Below are 17394 nucleotides of genomic sequence, written 5' to 3'. Positions count from 1 at the left end.
GCAGCGTAACTAACATTTTTAACTTCAGTTCTTATATCACTTCACTGGCTTCCAGTTAAGTTTAGAACTGATTTTTAAATGTTCCTCTTCACCAATAAAGATGTGGATGGTACAGCCACCCCACCACCTTATAAAAATTAGTAAGGTTGTCATTCTAGGTATAGATTGTGATCTCAAGTTGCAGGCTTCAGTACAATGTGATTTCCTCTTAAGCCATAGGGGGGCGGGCCTGTTGTATGAAAGAGCTGACAACCAAGGAGTGCTCACCTAGAAATACAATGCATGTAATGCAGTGATTGGAATAAGCAATGCGAGTATTTTGGACCTCACAAACAGAAGAGGGGCTCATCTGTCTATTGTCTTGTGTCATTTGTACCACAACAGAATGGAAAAAAGAAAATAAAAAGAAGTGGGGGGGGGGGGGGCGCTTTATTGCGACTGTACTTGCTGTACCTGTAAATGTAGAGCACGGGCTCTGTGGGGCAGCACATTACTGGCTGTCAGAAGAAGAGGCAAACTCACGATAGTTTGGGAATGTGAAACTGTGCTGGAAAGACATCATGTAGTCGTGGAGTTTGTGATTTCCTGCGATTTCTAGTTGTGAATGATCAGCAACTGCAGTTGTCACATTTGACATCCCTTCCTACTAGAAGTCCAATAAGGTACTGGTTAGCAGCCACTCAAAAGCAGCAAACCCCTGTAGAAACTCTGGAATGTTTCAGCTTCAGTTGGACTTCTTTTTGTTAGAGGAAGAAGGATGGTTCCTCTCCTCAGAAAATATTTGCGACAGGTAGTCTTTTTTACTTTTAGCTGTTGTCACACATGGGCATCTATGGATCACCAATTTGGCTCAGACCAGGTATGCAATACCACTCTGGGACTAGAGGTGGTGCTGCTGCTCACAGTCTTATCTCTTCCCTCCGTAGCTCCGAGAAGATGCCCAATGAGCAGGAATGACTCCGCCCTCTTTGCTCTTTGGTGCCCCGCCCCTTCTGGTCCAAACCATCTAAAGGTGGCCGTTCCTGGTTGGGGGCGTCTCAGTCTTGACTCGAGCCTACTGCAGGAAAGAGCTCCTCAGACAGACCCCTAGGCACCAAGTCCTCAGAGGCTGTTTTGAAGAGTTTATCCCATCAAAGCCTGCTTATTCTGCTTCTGTTTTTTCTGTTTTTAAATGGGATGGCTGAGTTGGCACTGTAATTTTTTATTGGTCTTGTCAGTCACTCGTGCCTGACACTATTATGTAATGTGGCGGATGCCCAGGACCCATGCCCAGCCAGGATGCCCCTTTGGCATTGAAACCCGTGGAGCAGTCATGGGAGGCTTATTTCTTCCCACGGAACACTTGGTGGCAGCCCCCTGGGTTGCATCGAGGCCACAATTCTGGAACATCGGGGCTCATCTTTGTTGGGCTCCGTGGCCACCGCCAGGGGGAGCTGCACAGCTTCCTGAGCCCATGTGTGCTGTAATGCAGCCACACCCGAAAGTGCAGCCTGAATTAGGTTAATTATCTCCGAGTGGGCTATAAAGGGAGCCAGCAGCCACTACTCGAGGCGCCAGAGTCGGGAGGAGGAGGACAAAGCTGCCTGGGAGGAGTGGAGGAAGATGAGTGTGTGTTGCTGTTTTTCTTATGTGTATTTTGGGGACTGTGCAGGGCCTGTGGGTATCATGGGGAAGATGTGCCCCATGGCGGAAGAAAATAAAATTTTTTAGTTTGCCTTTGCCACAGTAGTTAGCTTTCAATGTTTGCACAACTATTCATGTGCAAATGTTTCACTCATTGGTTATCTATCCAGGTCGATTATTGGCAGTTTATTTAATTTTTTTAAATGCAGAATAATTTAACAAACAAGATTAAAATTTAAGTTAGTGCTAATACCGTATATACTCCTTGAATTTATGGAAGGTCGGCATCACTGAGTATATGCAATCGATGCCAATCATTAATTATTTTTGCATGCATTTGATAGTACAGTATGTTAAACTGCAAAACTCATTCTTTCTCAGTGTCGCTCATATGGTGCTGCAAGAATTACGTTTCTGGACTTCTCTAGCACCTTCAACATCATCCAACCTCTGCTCCTTAGGGACAAGCTAACAGAGATGGGAGTAGATTCATACCTGGTGGCATGGATCGTGGACTATCTTACAGACAGTCCTCAGTATGTGCGTCTCGGGAACTGCAGGTCTGACATTGTGGTCAGCAACACAGGAGCGCCGCAGGGGACTGTACTTTCTCCGGTCCTGTTCAGCCTATATACATCGGACTTCCAATACAACTCGGAGTCCTGCCATGTGCAAAAGTTCGCTGATGACACTGCTATTGTGGGCTGCATCAGGAGTGGGCAGGAGGAGGAGTATAGGGACCTCATCAAGGACTTTGTTAAATGGTGCGACTCAAACCACCTACACCTGAACACCAGCAAAACCAAGGAGCTGGTGGTGGATTTTAGGAGGCCCAGGCCCTTCATGGACCCTGTGATCATCAGAGGTGACTGTGGGCAGAGGGTACAGACCTATAAATATCTGGGAGTGCAGCTGGATGATCAATTGAACTGGACTGCCAATACTGATGCTCTGTGTAAGAGAGGACAGAACCGGCTATACTTCCTTAGAAGGCTGGCGTCCTTCAACATCTGCAATAAGATGCTGCAGATGTTCTATCAGACGGTTGTGGCAAGTGCCCTCTTCTACACGGTGGTGTGCTGGGGAGGCAGCATAAAGAAGAGGGACGCCTCACGCCTGGACAAACTATTGAGGAAGGCAGGCTCTATTGTAGACACGGAGCTGGACAGTTTGACATCCGTGGCAGAGCGACGGGAACTGAGCAGACTCCTGTCAATCATGGAGAATCCACTGCATCCACTGAACAGGATCATCTCCAGACAGAGGAGCAGCTTCAGTGACAGACTGCTGTCACCGTCCTGCTCCACTGACAGACTGAGGAGATCGTTCCTCCCCCACACTATGCGACTCTTCAATTCCACCCGGGGGGGTAAACGTTAACATTATTCAAAGTTATTGTCTGTTTTTACCTGCATTGTTATCACTCTTTAATTTAATATTGTTTTTATCAGTATGCTGCTGCTGGAGTATTTGAATTTCCCCTTGGGATTAATAAAGTATCTATCTATCTATCTATCTATCTATCTATCTATCTATCTATCTATCTATCTATCTATCTATCTATCTATCTATCTATCTATCTATCTATCTATCTATCTATCTATCTATCTATCTATCTATCTATCTATCTATCTATCTATCGTCATTTTGTTGCACAAATGGTGATGTTACTGAGCCTGGTCGTAAATGTCAGTCCAAACAGAAATGCTGTTTCATGACTGGATTCAGCTTTATATGTTTGTGTGTGTGAGACGTAAGCTGCTACAAAACCAAAAAAGAAGCTACAAGCCATAAGGGGCATGAGCACGATCATTTTGTCTGGTCTTTGAGTAGGATTTTAAGCTGTCCAATGAAGACGTCTTGTGTTGCCTGTCACAGTGCCCCTTCCTCATCTGTGTAATACCCTCCTGCTTGTTTTAGGCCGTGCTTCTCCTCTCCAGACTTTAAGTCTATGAGTGTAGATCCATATTAACTAACATCAGAGTTGCCTTATGGTGTTTGCCACATTCCACTGAAGTCTAGGCAGCTTAACTGATGGTGACCCAGGAAGTTACTACTGATGGCTTTAAATGAAGCAGGCTCAAACAACAGTGACTCAATGGAAGTGAACACTGGTATTGTCCCCAGTTGGAAGAGAAAGGTTAGCAAGACTTCTTAAGCAGAGTCCATGTTAATGATTGGCAGAGATTAACAGACGTCTTTTCGGAAATAGCAGTCGTGCTCCTTAGTGAAGACCAACACACGCGACAATCAGTTATTCATTTGAGTGTAAGGATCTACACTAAAGTCACACATAAAAACAAAACTGAATAAAGAAACAAAATCCATCCCCAAATCATTTATTTTCTTGAGCACTGCTTTCAGCCATTATTTGTGTTTTATTTTCTGTATTCTGTTTTTGTGTTATTTAAGTTAAGGTTTCATTCTTATTTTTCGTGCATTCACATCATTTCTGTTATGCTGCTTTATTAATTATTATTTGTGTACTCTGCCTTTAGGTTTATGCATTGGTATCTCCCAAGAGGCGGGGCTGCTATGAGGTCACACCTGAGGGACCGCCCTCCACCTTTAAATTCTAGCAGCTGAGATGGCTTCCCTCAGGTTGTCATTGAGTGTTGTTTGGAGATTAATTTTAAGTATTGAATGCCTTTTGATTTTTGTGGGTTCTTCGTATGTTTTTGGGATTCTGTATTTGGACTTGTTTGCCTTAGATTGCCTTTTTTTAGGCAAATACTATTTGAGCCTTACTTTGCCTTGGCAACTTTTTGTGATTTCCCACTTTTATTAAAATTAATTCTTGATTAAATAAAGGTTCTCTGCTGGACTTGTCTCATCAAGCTAAAGGTTTTACTGTTCCTCTCACTTGTAAAGCTTTTCTGTGCATTCTTAAACTTTTAAAGCCAATGTGTCCTCTTGTGGTAGTTGACCTGGACCCACTGGACAAAGACTGGAGTGGAGGATGCAATTCTCTGTCTGCACCCCAAAGCTTATTCTCACCTGCACAAAGCTGGCAGCACTGTGAGGATTCTGCTTTTTGATTTCTCATGTGCCTTCAATACCATGGACGGAGTGGTGGCTCCGAGGCTAGGGATCTGCACTGGCAAACAGGAGGTTGTCAGTTCGAAACCCGTAAATGCCAAAAGGGACTCTGCTCTGTTGGGCCCTTGAGCAAGACCCTTAACCTGCAATTGCTCCGTCCTGGGTATGACATTAATCTGCATCCAGGCCCTCCAATCTGCAGGGAAAAACCTGTGGGTTGGTGGCAGAATTGGCATTCCAGCCACCATAAAAAAACCTCACACTGTTCCACTCCATCTGAACTAGTGTGGTGCTGAGGTGTCACCCATGGCATGGTTGCACTCGGGTCTTAATCTGGGGATCCTGGGTTGGTTTGTCGTGTGGTAGATGCGGCAATGCGCTGTATCAGTGCATGTTCCTAACCTCGCCTCTCTCTCTCTCTTCAGTACCATCCAGCCATCCCTGTTAAGGGGTAAACTCATAGATATGCAGGTGGGTAAGCCTGTGGTGTCCTGATGATGTCAGGCAGACCACCATCTGTGAGACTCAAGAAACACTAGAGAAGCTCAAGGAACAGGCCTGTCTGCTTTACTCTTCACTCTGTGACACCTCAGACTGTCAGTTGTAGAAATGATCAGATGATTCTGCAGTTATGGGGTCTACTGATAAGGGGGATAAGACAGAGAAGAAGAGCTTTGTTTCTTGGTGCAAAAAGAATCGACTGGACCTTAACATCAGCAAAGCCAAGGAACTGCTTATTGATAAAGAGCTTCTGTTTCCGGTCACCATTCAAGGAGTGGATGTAGAGGTGGTTCTCTCCAACAAGTACTTGGGTGTCCACCTCATGACACAATGGACTGGTCTCAGAACACAGGGCAGCTATACAAGAGAGGGTAGAGCAGACTCCTTTTTCTTAGGAGCCTGTATTCTTTTAATGTAGGTAATGATATCCATCACATCTTCAATAACCCTGTGATGGATTTTCTATGTGGTGTGCGTAGCCAGTAACATTGCATCGAAAGAGGCCCACCGAATCAACAAACTAATTAAAAGGGCAGGCTTAGTTATGGGGGGCACTCTGGATAGAGAATGAAAACAAAACAGAGTGCCATTATGAACAATGCTGCACATCCTCTCTGTGACACACAAACACTGAGGACTTTCAGCCAACAAATTATTTGGCAGAAGTGTGCAAAGAAACACTACGGGGGGGGGGGGGGGGGGGTCCTTTATATTAACAGCAATATGCCGGTATAGCACCTTACTGTGACTGTGATTGTCAAATCAGAAGTTTTCTTTCTTTTTAATTTTCTTCCATTTTAATCATGCTGGTGTGTGTTTAGACCATAGTGTGTATTTATGTATTTATTTATTCATTTATCATTTTATGCATGTAATTATTTATTCTATAAAAAGCCACATTTACCCCAGGTAACACATAAAGTTCTATCTATCTTCATTTGTGGGACTGTGCAGGCCGCCTCCTGCCGGTGATGTTTGGGTGCTGGCTGTCTCAGGTGAGGCCATATCTGGGCAGACTAGAGAAAGTCCTGGCTTGTTTTGTGGGACTATTAAGAGGGCTGGTGCACTTTTTGTAAGGTTTATGACTTTACGTCACAACAAGCACAAGTCTCTTGCTAGTCCTTCTCTTAAATTCTTAAAATGTAAGACACTTTTAAATGCATGTAGCTATCTGTTATGCTGTCATGATGTCATGTATTGCATCAAGTGCCTAGCAAAAAAAAAGTGCAGTATCTGAGGCTCCAAAAAATGGCGGCATCCATGAAAATAAACACTCAGAATGACAGTGCCCATGAAAAACAAAAACACAAGATGGTGATGGGAATGACAGAACCAAAATAGCAATACAAATCTTAACTTTGATTAACAATAGTTTATAGCGGTTTATAAAATTAACCAAAAGTGAATATCAAATTAGTAATGCATTCCTGACAGTTATGTCTCTCCTTACTAGGGCAAAATATCTTCTCTTTAGGGACAATGAAGACTGTTCTGTCTTCTAACAGCGGAAAGTGTAAACCTGACCAGTGAACATCATTACATCACTGGTTTTGTTTAAGCCTGCTTCATTTAATATTTCAATAGGTGAGGTGACACCACATGTATGAGTATTTATTGAGGGTATCTAGCACAGAAGTACAGAAACTATGCCCTATGTTCACACCACCGAACCACAGAAAATACCTGGGGAATTCATTTGCTGCAAAACATATAAGCAAGCAAAAAACATGGAAGGTGATAAACATCAAACAGTATGTGCTCCATCAAGCCAGACTGAGCTCATTTCAAACATGGCATCCTTCCTTCTTCATATTTGAGTTTTTAGTGATTACCCGTCACACCCTGTTTAAGCGTTAAAACCCCTGCATTTAGCTCTTCAGTACAACAGATGGTGGACACTTTTGGCTTTATACAGTGGATTCAGAACATATCCAGACCCCTTCGTACTCTGCACATTTATAATGTTGTAGATCTATTTTAAATGGATTAATTTACCATTTTTGCCCATCAGTCTACACTCAATAACCCAGAATGACAAAAATAATGTTAAAGAAAGGTTTGCAAGTTTATTAAAAATCACATTCCTATAAGTGCTCAAATTGTGCTCAGGTCAATCCTGCCTGCTTTAAATCACCCATGAGATGTGTCTAGAACTTGAGTGGAGTCCACCTGTGGCAGACTGAATTGATCGGATATCATTTAGAAAGGCGCACACTTGTGTATTTAAAGTCCCACTCTGACAGTGCATTTCAGGATAAAAAACGGGCCATGAAGTCCAATAAATTCTCTGTAGACTACCATGGTCAGGCTGATAAGGGCAAAAAGACTTTTATTCTAAACCTTTGAACACTCCTAGAAGCACAGTGGCCACAATAAGTGTGAAATGGAAGAAGTTCTGGACCACCAGTGTTCTTCCTGGAGCTGGCCATCCAGCCCAGACTGAGTAACAGGGTAAGGAGGGCTTTGGTCAAGGCACTGACCCAGAACTCAACATTCATTCTACCAGAGCTTCAGACGTCCTATGCTGAGATGAGAGAACCTGTTGGGCATATCGCCATCTCAGCAGAACTCCATCAATCAGGCATTTATGGTATGGTGGCTAAAGGATGACACTCTTGCCAAGTGGCATTTCATGAACCCTGAAAGCATGAGGACAAAACTTTTCTGGTCTGATAAGACTAAATTGGGCAGAACTGCAAGCATTATGTCTGACACAGCGCATCATCTGCCTAATACCATCACTAAAGCGAAGCATGGTGGCAGCAGCATCATGCTATGGGGGGGTCTTCTCTGTGGCACGGACAGAAAGACTGGTTGGAATTGAAGCAATGATGAATGCAGCCAAATTTAGAGAGGTCCATGAAGAAAACCTGCTCCAGAGTTCACATGACGTCAGACTGGCAGATCTACTATGAAATTAATGAAGCTTAAGCTTTAAGGCCTTTAAATCCAGAGTGGTCCCAGGAGCAACTTTAGTCCTCATTACTTAAAAAGTTTGGGTACTGTATGAGGAGGGGTTTCTAAAACAATAATTTAAATAATACTGTTTAATTCAGTACAGCAACTGAAATCAAAATCAGCGATGTAGTGGTTACAATTTAAAAAAATTTCGGGTGGTCTGTCCTGCAACAACTCCACTGAAGAAGATAACACTGGTTACCAAGACCTCGTTGCCACATCAGGGACCCCACAAATGTATGTCTATCACATTGACTTCAGCCATACAGACAAGACAGTGCTGGAAAGGCTTTGGGACAAGTCTCTGACTGTCTTAAACCCCATAGAACAACCGTGGAGAGACCTGAAGATGGCGGGCTATAGACACGTCCCATGCAATCTAATGGGAGTTTCAGAGGATCTTCCAGGAAGAATGGAATAAGCTGCCCAAATCCAGGTATGCAAAGCTTGTAGCAACTTAGCTGAGATGGAACTCCTGCCAAAGGGGCTTCTATAAAGTATTGCATTAAGGGTCTGAATACGTTTATGAATGAGTGATTATAGTTTCTGATTTTTAATAAATTTGCAAATTGTACCACTGTAGATGGTCATAAGATACAGAGGCCCATCTTGTGTTGAACCAGCCAAGCCGGGTGCATGCCACTTCTCTCTTCAGGTCGCTACATTGGCTCCCTGTAGCAGTAGACAGTTAAGTTCAGTTTTTGAGTAATCCTTGGGTCAGCACTTGCATATATGGAGACACTGGTGAGGTCCTATGCTCCTTCTTGCCCACTGAGGTCTGCCAATGTATAAAGTATTTGGTCATGCCACCTCTGCATGGTATCAAATCTCAGTGCAGAATCTTCATGTGTGGCTCCTGCTTGGTGGAACGGGTTGCCCACCTCCATCCAAACTGCTGTCTCCCTTGATGTGTTTAAGAAGTGATTGAAACCCCTACTGTTCAGTGAAGATCTGTCCAACTGTTGATGAATATTTCTTGCTATGTAGATATTTGTTGTATTAATAATTGATAATTTGTTTGTTATTCTATCTTTATAGCTCTTCACTTGTGGTGGTCAACCTTTATAACCTCTCCCGCTATGCTTGTTCAAAACAGTTCCTAGACTGATGTTACAAACTATGTTGACCTCCTTTGTAAGTCGCTTTGAATAAATGCATCTACTAAGCCAGTGGTTCTCAAATTGTGGGGCAGACTCCCCTAGGGGGGTGCGAAGTAACAAAAAGGGGGGGTGCGAAGATGTGAAAAAAAGAAAACAAGAATCGAAAACATGAAAAATACATCTATTGAAACCTAAACAAATTAACTTAAACTACATTCTGATAGTAGAAAATAATCTTTTTAAAATTATTAAATCAATTTACCTTTCCTGTTTGATAGTTTTATACTTGTTTATTGACAATTTATCTGTTTAATCTGCATCATTAATAAAATATCTATCATATAGTGCCTTTCATATCTATCTTTATCTATCTATCATGTATTATATAGTGCATTTCCTATCTATCTCTATCTATCTATCATATAGTGCCTTATCTATCTATCTATCTATCTATCTATCTATCTATCTATCTATCTATCTATCTATCTATCTATCTATCTATCATATAGTGCCTTATCTATCTGTCTATCTATCTATCTATTATATAGTGCATTTCCTATCTATCTATCTATCTATCTATCTATCTATCTATCTATCTATCTATCTATCTATCTATCTATCTATCTATCTATCTATCTATCTATCATATAGTGGCTTATCTATCTGTCTATCTCTCTATCTATTATATAGTGCTTTTCCTATCTATCTATCTATCTGTCTATCTATCTATCTATCTATCTATTATATAGTTCCTTTCACATCTATCTATCTATCTATCATATAGTGCCTTTCATATCTATCTATCATATAGTGCCTTATCTATCTATCTATCTATCTATCTATCTATCATGTATTATATATTGCCTTTCCTATATCTATCTATCTATCTATCATATAGTGCCTTTCATATCTATCTATCATATAGTGCCTTATCTTTCTATCTATCTATCTTATAGTGCCTTTCATATCTATCCATCTATCTATCATATAGTGCCTTTCAAATCTATCTATCTATCTTACACAGGTCAGGTTGAGGGGCATGCACTGGTACAGTGTGTCACACAACGAAACAGCTCAGGATCCTGGTTGGCAACCCCCCAGGCAGTTCTCAAACTGTGGGGCGGGCCCCCCTAGGGGGGCGCAAAGATGTGAAAAAAAGAAAACAAGAATCGAAAATATGAAAAATACATCTATTGAAACCAAAACAAAATAACTTAAACTACATTCTGATACTAGAAAAATAAATATAGAGTTAGATAAATGTCAATACAAGTTAAGTAGGTATAATAAAATATGCATCTATGATATATCATTAATTAAAAAAGAACAAATTGGTATTAGTGGGCTCTTTTCAAAAAAAACCTTAGGGGGGTGCGATTAAAACTGTTATGAAAACTCGGGTCGCAAATACTTAAAGGTTGAGAATCGCTGGACTAAGCAAACACAGGGACAAGTTTCTGAAAACTTTGTCATTATGGGTTACTGAGTGCAGCTGAATGGGCGAAAATGTCAAAGGCACCCATTTTAAAATGAAATGTACAGCACAACAAAGTGTGCAGAAAGTGAAGGGGTCCGAAGAATGTTCCAAATCCACTGTGCGTCCCTATATTTAGCACTTCATCCAAACAGCTGGCCCCAGCAAAACAATGAAAGGACTCGGCCCTCTCCAAATTTGTCCTTTTCTTCAAACAGGTCCAAAATGTCCTGGTAATGTTCTTGCCATCTCTTTGCTGCTATAAAAGTTTTTCTACTTTACAAATACAAGTCTAGCAAAGACAGTGAATTGTTAGTGATTATTGCCTATTTGATACAGATGTATATTTGAAGAAAAAATAAATAAAAAAAAAAACAACAGGGAAAGAAACACATGCTGGATCAGAACATGCATGAAATGAGAATGTCTGCACCACACAAAAGCAAACCTTCTGTCGAGCAAAACAGTCAAAGCAAGATTAGTAAACTTAAAACAGAAAAAAAGAACCAAAAAAGAAGATGAACGTGGTCTAAAGAGTGTGCTTCAAACAAAAATGAAATGACAGGCTGCCACTGCATGAAGAAGACCAAATCCTGAGAAGCAAGTGAAGTAGGAGGAAGAGGAGGAGATGAAAGAGATGGCAGGGAAAAGCCAACATGGTAAGAGGAAGGCTGCAGGTGAGAAGCGAAGAAATGGCACTCAAACACTGCACACGACTTACCTTCAAACGTTAAATAAAACTTTCCTCGGTCAAACCATACCAGGGAGGGCTGGTCATTCTCTGTTTTCGTGGGAATTGATGTTGGGCGGGGGGGAAGGGCAAGGAGAGAGAAGGACAAGAGTGTAAGTCACACGGCCAGGTCGATCACATGTCACAGCGGGCTGCAGGGCAGAAGACGGCGCAGCAAGCCATTCATTTGCAGGGCTCAAGGGGGTGAGGGTTGGGGGTGAGGGGGTGGGCAGTGCCACGCTTTCATCATTCTGCACTTGACTTCTGCAGGGAGCTTGACTTGGCTCATTTGTTTTAGCAGATTGAATCAAAGGAAGGGAAGCAGACTCCCTATAGAAAAGGCAATGGGGGTGATGAGTTAACACCAAGGCTGGAACATGCATTTATTGAAATGAACAAATGCCGAGGAACGGAGATGACAACTGCTCTCTCACTTACCAAGCATTCTTTAAAAACAGTTGGTTGGCATGTCTCAATGTGCCAGTTGCTGCCTACAGTTTCAAAGTGAGCGCAGTCACCTGCAGCGTTTGCTCTTTTTCCTTCTTCTAAACCAACACGCTGTCTGCTTGGAGATGCTAATAACGATGGGAACCTAGTCGCGGAGGGTGGCACGGTGGTGCAGTGGCCTCGCAGTAAGGAGACCTGGGTTCGCTTCCTGGGTGCTCCCTGTGTGGAGTTTGCATGTTCTCCCGTGTCTGCATGGGTTTCCTCCCACAGTCCAAAGACATGCAGGTTAGGTGCATTGGCGATCCTAAATTGTCCCTAGTGTGTGCTTGGTGTGTGCCCTGCGGTGGGCTGGCGCCCTGCCCGGGGTTTGTTCCTACCTTGTGCCCTGTGTTGGCTGGGATTGGCTCCAGCAGACCCCCGTGATCCTGTAGTTAGGATATAGCGGGTTGGATAATGGATGGATGTTACATCTTATGGTTTTTGTATGACTACAATGAATTTCCCATTGGGATTAATAAAGTATCTATCTATCTATCTATCTATCTATCTACAAAAGATCACCCTCTGGATTTTGGTAGTTGTCTGCCTTATGATTTCCCAAGAAGTTCCTGCAAATACTCATGCAATTTTTTTTCAGTTTGTTTCAGCTAGTCGTTGAAATTCGCACCTCGAATCAATTTCCTAATTGGAGGTCCTGCAAAAATTCCCTTTTAGGTGTGTTCACATGTAATGCGTGGAGCACCTATTGCGATAGCACATGTCTGTATGTCTACCTGTCTATCCACACGAAACAACTCAGGCCCTCCACAAATGTAGCATACTTATTTTTCCATTTTTGTTGAGATATCTTTAACAAATTGCACTCTACACAGTTTAAAATTTAAAAAATATTCCACTGAACAGCTTTGGTGAATTTGTGATCTCATCTATCTTAAAATGCAGAAACATTCTATTCGACTTCAGCTACAAGTTAGTTTACTGTGTTCATTTTATCTTAACAGCGATTTCATCAACTTTTGATATTTTGTTGTTTTTCACATCTGTTAGCTGCTACTGACTTCAAACAGAACCCAGGTCAGGTCAGGTTGGGGAGCATGTACTGGTATAGAGCAATCCTGCACCCACCACTCGCCAGTCAGCTCAGGATCCTGGTTGGTAACATCCCCAGGCAGACACACGGTCCAGTCTCACCCTCCAGAAATGACCCTCTATCTGCCACAGCCAGGTGTTACGTGGGCGTCCCCTTGGCCTGGTCCAGCCATTCCAGTTCCTCAACAATGAGGGTCCTGTAAGCCAGATCACCCTCAGGGAATCGCACCACATGGCCGTAGTGCTGTAACTGACGCTCCCTCACAATGCAGGTAATGTGTCTCATTCAGGACTCCATGAGCAACTGTGGCGCAAGTAAAACCAGCAGTACCCAAGGATTCTCCGAAGAGACCCACTACCAAAGGAGTCCAGTCTTCGTCTCAGGTCACTGGATAGCGTCCATGTCTAGCAAACATATCGCAAGACAGGAAGTACCAGAACTGTAAATGCTTAGATATCGAAAGCACCACACACCCCTTTCCAGCAAACAGACCCCCAGTACAACTTAATGAAACACCATCAAACTGGTGGAAGACAGGAAGTCACTGTCACTGGCTGATCGAACACATGGGGGCCGTTGTCTGAGCTTACGCGGCTTGAAAGCGAGCAGAAGAGAAGGAGAGTATCAGCACCTCAGTCCTCCCAATACTTTAACCCGTACCAGGTACGTTAAATGATCCTTAAAAATATAAAATGCACGCAATGAAAACAAATCATTATCTATACATATATGAATAAAGGACCCTGTGTTCCTGTAATGCATTATACACAAACTAAGTAAATATTTACTTAGTATTAACACTGAACCAACCTCTATCACACCTCTATTATCTGCAGATATTAATAATTAACCATTTCACTGACACTATACTTTACTTATCAACATGTCCTGGTTTTAACAGGCTACCCACCTAACAAAGGTTTTCAGTGCTGCAAATGTTGTCTCAATACATTTTCAAAAGTGTGCATAAAACTCCAAGGGGGGTCCGCCGCTTGCCTCAGAACTCGTGTTAAATTTGAACAGCATTGCGAGGAGGACCAAAAAGCAGACATAAACAGACAGTTGGCTGACATTTGTTTGTTTCTGCTTCAAGCACAAGCGATGTGTTTACTTGTCAAATGTGTTTTATTTTATTCTCCCATGCCCTGATCCCTCTGTGATAATGATGATCAGATAAAGCAGGCATTACACAAATGAGGCTTTATGTGTGGGTGTACATACTGCACAAGTGTCCAACTTTAGGACTTTGAAACTCTGGTCGCCCTAAACTTTACTATCCAAGTGCCACATTCACCTGGTATCCGTAATGGTTACTTGCTGTAATAAAGTTTGCCCTTTCACTTCTGTTCCATGTGAAGCCTGAAAAACACGAGGACTGATTGAGATCATTTATGTTAGGTAGAATGCCCAGTGGAGGCTGGGTGGTCTCGTGGCCACAGAACCCCTGCAGATTTTGTTTTTATCTCCAGCCGTCTGGAGTTCTTATTTGTTTTTCTGTCCTACCTGACTAAAGGACCTTACTTTAGATAGATAGATAGATATTTTATTCTTTGTTAATTAGTATTGCCTCATTTTTATATATTTTTTCTTTTTTTCTTTCTCCATGTTGTAAAGCACTTTGAGCCACATCATTTGTATGAAAATGTGCTATAGAAATAAATATTGTTGTTGTCAAAAATCGACACTTACAATCGGCATTTACTGAGTTTCCTGCCAAGAAATGGACAGATTTATTTACAGAGCTAAACCGGGAGAAGCATGTAACATAAGAAGCCAAAACAAATTAAAATAAAACTAGGGGGCTCTTCCCCCTGCTCACTTCGCTTGCCAACCCCCGGGCGGTCGCTACGCCCTAGCCACTTTGCGGTTCTGCCGCTCACGTATGGGGATGTGGATGTACAACAACTATTTTACATTACAGCAAGTAATTAACCATAGTAAAAAATAGTAAAACGTAATAAATTAGGGTTAGGGTTAGGGTTTCAACAATATTGTATTGAATTTTGATTTCGTTTTTGGAGTTACATCATGACAATACAATGTAAAACTACCTGTGAGTGAATATCATTTCTTTCCCTCTAAAAAATAAACCAACTTTTCGAAGGTTTGTCCATGGGACTTTTTAATTGTCATAGCAAAAGCTATTCTAACGGGAAACTGTAAACGTTTTAATACAAATGGCATATCAAGATCTCCTTTGGTGTCTAATGTTATCCTCGTAAGATGTACTACATTACCTTTCTTGTCACCTGTTAAAATTTTATACTCAATAACATTACAATACATCCTTCTTTCTACAGTAATTCAGCCGGTGGAAGACTGGATGGTGTTAACGGTTTTAGATATTCTACAGGATGTTGTAAGTTGATGTTTTCATCTTCTGCACCATCACCACCAACTGCTTCAGCAGAGTCTATTGATACGCATTTAACCAATTTGCAGTGTAACCGATCGACAATTTTCATGTTAATTCTTTTGACTTCATCATTTCTCAGTGCTAGGATTGCCCGTGTACTCATTTCTTCTGTTGGTAACCCTTCGGGATTAAATTCTTCAATAAGATTTGAACATAAGAAGTCTTCTATTATTGGGAACTTAAAGTGAGGAAAATGTAAACATTTATAAAAGCTGACAGCCCAGGAACTGTGTCTGACAAAAGCATTCACATGAATGAGAGGTGAGAGGACTGTGGGCGTGGGCCGTTAACCGAAAATGGTTGAGAAGAGGGTGGGACTTGAAAAAATCTTTTGGCAATAGTCTCATCTCGTCGCAAGATTTTCTTTTTTAATAGAGAGACTAGCTGTCAAATCCTAACGAGAGACAAGAAAACACAGGGAAAGTGGTGAAACAAAACGATATTTGTGGGAAGCAAATTAAGGACATTTATATCTGCAGATTAGATAATAAAAGAAACCCCCTAGCTGATCTTTTATGCTGTTGCACCAATTACTCACGGGTCATAATAATAATAATAATACATTTTATTTATATAGCGCCTTTCCCATGCTCAAGGCATGACCCTAAAGCCACACCCCTAGCAACATGGGAAGAGGCGCTAACAGCAGATCTTAACATAGTGGCAACAGAAGTTCCTAAAAAAATAGCGTTCAAGACGTTGAATGAAAATACAAGACAAAATCAAACGAAACACAATCATGACACACTGGCAGTGTTTTATTAGCACATTTGCTTTCTGTTTTTCTCTTTTTAGTAATATTCACGTGAGAAATATGCTTGAATGGAAGAAAAACATTTACAGTTTTTTTTATTATATTACCACAGAAAAACGTTACTGCTCGAATGTTGATTATTAATGGCTCATCAGACTTAAAAGAGATTTTCACGTATGTTTCATTTATGAATCCACTTTGTCATAGATGTTTCTCCTAAAATTCCTTAGGAGACATGGGATACAACTGAGGTAAAAGGAGTCAAACTTGAGAATTTGGTTTGAAAAGCATGTTAGGTTTTGTGCGATCTCACACTAGTCTTGTTTTAATTTCTATGAAGACTTCATATTGATGCCTTTATCCCAGGTGGCTTACAACATTTGAGATACGATTGGTTACATTTCTTTTGCTTTTGCAATGGAGTACAGCCAGGTGAAGCGACTTTCTCGTGGCCACGTGGTGTCAGTAGTGGGATTTGAACGCACAACCTCAGGGTTTGAAGTCCAAAGTGTTAACCACTACGCCTCACTGCCTGCACTTTCTTGTAGAATGATTGTAACCTAATGGGAGCACAGCGATATAAATTAGAGCAACTAATAGTATTATTCAGAAGCAAGGACTCGTTTCATAATCATAATGTTTTATTACCACAAACAGCGGTCCATGCATTCCACAATATATTACTGAGCACACAATGCAAAAACTTTCAAACTGCAATAAAAATGTCAAGACACCTCTGAGCCCCTTGTGTGACTTTGCTGAGATCTCTGCTGAAACTCAAGAGGAGATTCTTGTGAGAGTACCGGGGTGTTTTGTCACAGGAGAAACATCTGAGGAGCAGGAGGCAAAAGAACATGTCTCCATTTTAGTTCTTTTTGATTTTATTGTTGTCTTGGGAGAAACCAAAACGATATGAAGGAGATCTCTTTTTTGAATTTTCATTCCTATGGGTTGCCATTTGTCTCGATGCAGTGGTAGCACTGCTGACTCGCAGTAAGGAGACCAGGGATTACATCCTGGGTCTACCCTGAATTGAGTTTACATTGTGACACGCGAGTCCCTGTCTTGCACCCCAAAACACGAGGCTGAGCCTCAGTACTTTAGCAAAACCAGCTTTATTCAACTTGAAACAGGAACAGCGTGGTTATTTATTGTAGTGGGATCTACCGCTGTAGTGACCGAAAGAACGAGATAGCGAATACAAGCGGCTGAAATGAGTTTCCTCCGCAGGGTGTCTGGGCTCTCCCTTAAAGATAGGGTGA

The 17394-nt window shown here is 41.7% G+C and overlaps 1 protein-coding gene across 1 annotated transcript in view; it reads right to left on the bottom strand.

The window, feature by feature from the left end:
• Window positions 1-17394, bottom strand: part of sgip1a (SH3GL interacting endocytic adaptor 1a) — a 337919-nt gene that overhangs the window by 51618 nt on the left and 268907 nt on the right. The window contains exon 16 of the mRNA XM_051932771.1: window positions 11417-11476. Coding sequence (XP_051788731.1) covers window positions 11417-11476 — 60 coding nt within the window. The remainder of the gene's footprint in view (window positions 1-11416; window positions 11477-17394) is intronic.

Source organism: Erpetoichthys calabaricus, chromosome 10 (genome assembly GCF_900747795.2).
Source record: "Erpetoichthys calabaricus chromosome 10, fErpCal1.3, whole genome shotgun sequence".
Taxonomy (NCBI): Eukaryota; Metazoa; Chordata; class Cladistia; order Polypteriformes; family Polypteridae; genus Erpetoichthys; species Erpetoichthys calabaricus.
This window is presented reverse-complemented; position numbering and strand designations above follow the sequence as displayed.